This window comes from Microtus ochrogaster, chromosome 16 (genome assembly GCF_000317375.1).
Source record: "Microtus ochrogaster isolate Prairie Vole_2 chromosome 16, MicOch1.0, whole genome shotgun sequence".
Lineage (NCBI taxonomy): Eukaryota > Metazoa > Chordata > Mammalia > Rodentia > Cricetidae > Microtus > Microtus ochrogaster.
The window spans coordinates 52,957,332-52,960,193 of NC_022018.1; the positions used below are offsets into that span (position 1 = coordinate 52,957,332).

The 2,862-nt window shown below is 47.8% G+C and overlaps 1 protein-coding gene across 1 annotated transcript in view; it reads left to right on the plus strand.

Annotated features, from left to right (window-relative positions):
* Positions 1–2,862, plus strand: part of Ippk (inositol-pentakisphosphate 2-kinase) — a 44,016-nt gene that overhangs the window by 22,795 nt on the left and 18,359 nt on the right. The window contains exons 6-7 of the mRNA XM_013349140.2: positions 511–569; positions 1,852–1,924. Of these exons, the coding sequence (XP_013204594.1) occupies positions 511–569; positions 1,852–1,924 (132 nt within the window). The remainder of the gene's footprint in view (positions 1–510; positions 570–1,851; positions 1,925–2,862) is intronic.

Genomic DNA, 2,862 nt, shown 5'->3' on the forward strand with positions numbered 1-2,862 from the left:
CTGCAGCAAATATCTTAATACCTGCAGCAAATATCTTAATACCTGCAGCAAATATCTTAATACCTGCAGCAAATATCTTAATACCTGCAGCAAATGTGCCCACATACCTGTTGCCTCTTTGCTCTGTGTAGTTATTTTAGATTTAGGTTTACTAATTTGGAATTGTACACATTTTAAGTTTTGGTAGTTACCACAAAAGGCTGTGCCAAGTTACCATTCTTCTGGCAACATAAGATTGCATGTGTAGTGTCCTTTCCCTTGCTGCTAACAGTTTAAAGACTTGCTGTTCGTGTCACCAGACCTTTTCATGCCTGCTGAACTGGCAGTGACTGAGGCCGAGGGGTAGCAGGAGTTTCCTAGGGTGAGGGGTCAAGTGGGCTTCTACATAGGGATGTACACCTGGGACCTCTCCCAGATCAAGGCCACAGCCCATCTTAGATTATGCTGTTTTGTGAGCTTTATTGGTAGTCACAGAGAAAGCGTTTGCTATGTTATCTTGGTGTTTTCCAGGTAGCAACTGGAAAGTGGAAGAAAATAAGTAAATACTGTCCCCTCGACCTCTACTCAGGGTAAGAGTCACTTCTCATTTGCTGTTTTGGTTGGGTGGTGCCTGCTAAGGGACAGCCTAAGAGGTAGGGGTTTTGAGGGTTACTTTGTGAAGTGTTGATGACATGTATGTGAGAAAGAGGGGGTGGGGATTAGAGGCATGTTCTGTAAAGTGGGGATAGTGGGCATCTTCTATGAGGGAGGACCTGGGGGTGGCGAGGTGAGGTGAGGACAGGTATTTCGTATTGTGGGGAGACTGGGTTGTATTCTGTAAGCTGGTTGTAAGTATTATCTGAAGTGTTGGGAGTGGGGTATGTTCTGTAAAGTGGGAATGTTGGTGAGGTTGGAATATACATGCAGGTCTGTGCAGTGGTAAATGTGTGGGGTTCAGTGAAGTGGGGAATGGAAGGTATTCTGTGAGCTGGGTGTGGCTTTGCTCTGTCTGAAGGACTCCTTGCTCATTTCAGAAAACAAAGTGTTGCTGTTTTTCCTGTGAGAACTAAATCAGTTTGGCAGTGCAGTAAGGGAGAGTTGTGATTGATTTACCTGTGCCCCCAAGGCTGGATGTTATGAAGCGAACAGTAAGACAGAGAATTATTGAGAATTTTTAACTTATCAAACCTGAGTCAGGAGCTGTCCGTGTAATGTTTATAATGCAGCCTTTTCAGAGCTGGCTATGGGTGCTAGTGCTGACGCCCTGTCTGCAGTGTGACCTCAGGACGTGGTTTGGAATCCTTGTTTGGGGTGGGTTTGCCTCTCTGGGAGCCCTGTAGATTTCATGTGGGGGTGAGAAAGGGGCTGTGTTCAGTGACACTGATGGAGGACCGGGGTATGGTCTGGGGCATGAGTGGCAACGAGGAAGAGACAACAGGTGCCAGTTGCTTTTAAGTAGGGCAGAGGGCAGGAGGGAGCCAGTCCCAGAGTCCCCAGGTGGAGGGAGGGTGTGAGAGGTCCCATGTTCCTGCCTTTTTTAGACTTCCTGCCCTTTCCAGAGGTCTGTCATGGCATCTGATCACGATGCCTGAGCACGTGCTCTAGCCTCTGCAAGCTGCAGCTGAGGGTCTAGAAGGACGAGATGGAGCTAGATGGACTCTGAGTGATTGGTGTACCTTGGCCTCTGGTTCCCTGCAACTGCGGGATCCCTCATGACTGACTTTGGGCCTGAGACCAAACTCCCCTCATGTGCCCAAGGCCACAGTTACTGGGAGCTCTAGGTCCCAGCTCAGTTTGGAATCGCGTCTATGAATATGTGTGGCGAGCAGGCCAGCCCACTGCCTTTAAATCCTTAATGCTTTGTCCTTCCAGAAACAAGCAGCGCATGCACTTTGCCTTGAAGAGTCTGCTGCAGGAGGCGCAGAACAATCTGAGGATATTTAAGGTAAGAGCTGTTTCCATTCCATGGTGGATTCCTGGCAAACCTACCACACTATGATCCTGGCCACAGGTTCTGTGACCTGATATGTCGGGGTGTCCAAGCTGGTTTGCCTCAGACCAGCTCTCCATGCCTTGACCTTGCAGGAGGAGGAGGCCTGCCTGAAGGAGGGAGGGGACAGGCAGAGCTAGCCTTGACAGGAGGTGGTGGCTGTGGCCATGCTGGGAATGCATCTCTAGAGTCCCCTTTGCTATGGTCTCATTGGACAGCAAGTTGGACTTGAGGCAGTCAGGACAGAGAATGGACTTTCCAAAGCCCGTGTTTTGCTTGGTCTGGGAAAATGACTAGTGAACTGGAAGTACTGTCCTGTCTTGGCTGTGTGGCTGGTAGCTTGCATTCCCACCAGCATTAGTTTTATTCTTAAAAAAGACCATGTGTGATCTGTGGTGTGCACATGTATGCTGTGCTGCTTGTATGAGACAGGATAGTCCTTAGATTCAGTTCTCTTTCCACAGTGGGATCTGGGAATCAGATTAAGGTTGACACTGAGTGACTTCTCTCCCCTATTTTTTTTTTTTTTTTTTTTTTTACTTTGCCAGGCGTGGTGCGTGCCTTTAATCCCAGAATTCAGGAGGCAGAAACATGCAGATTTCTGTGAGTTCAGGGCCAGTCTGGTCAACAAAGCTAGTTCCAGGACAGCCAGGGCTGTACAGAGAAACCCTGTCTGGAAAAACTAAAAGAGATGAGGAGCCTGGTATTTAAATCCTGGAGGGAGATAAATCCCTTTAACTTTGAAGCTCATTTCTGAATCTGTCAGGCCACATTTGAGGTATCTGATCTGTTGCTTCTGTAAAAATCAACTTGGAAGAATCCAGAGATTAGCCAGCCCTTCCCCAAGAGGTGGTTTAAGGAAATTGATATGTGATGGCTTTTTTATTTTTTTT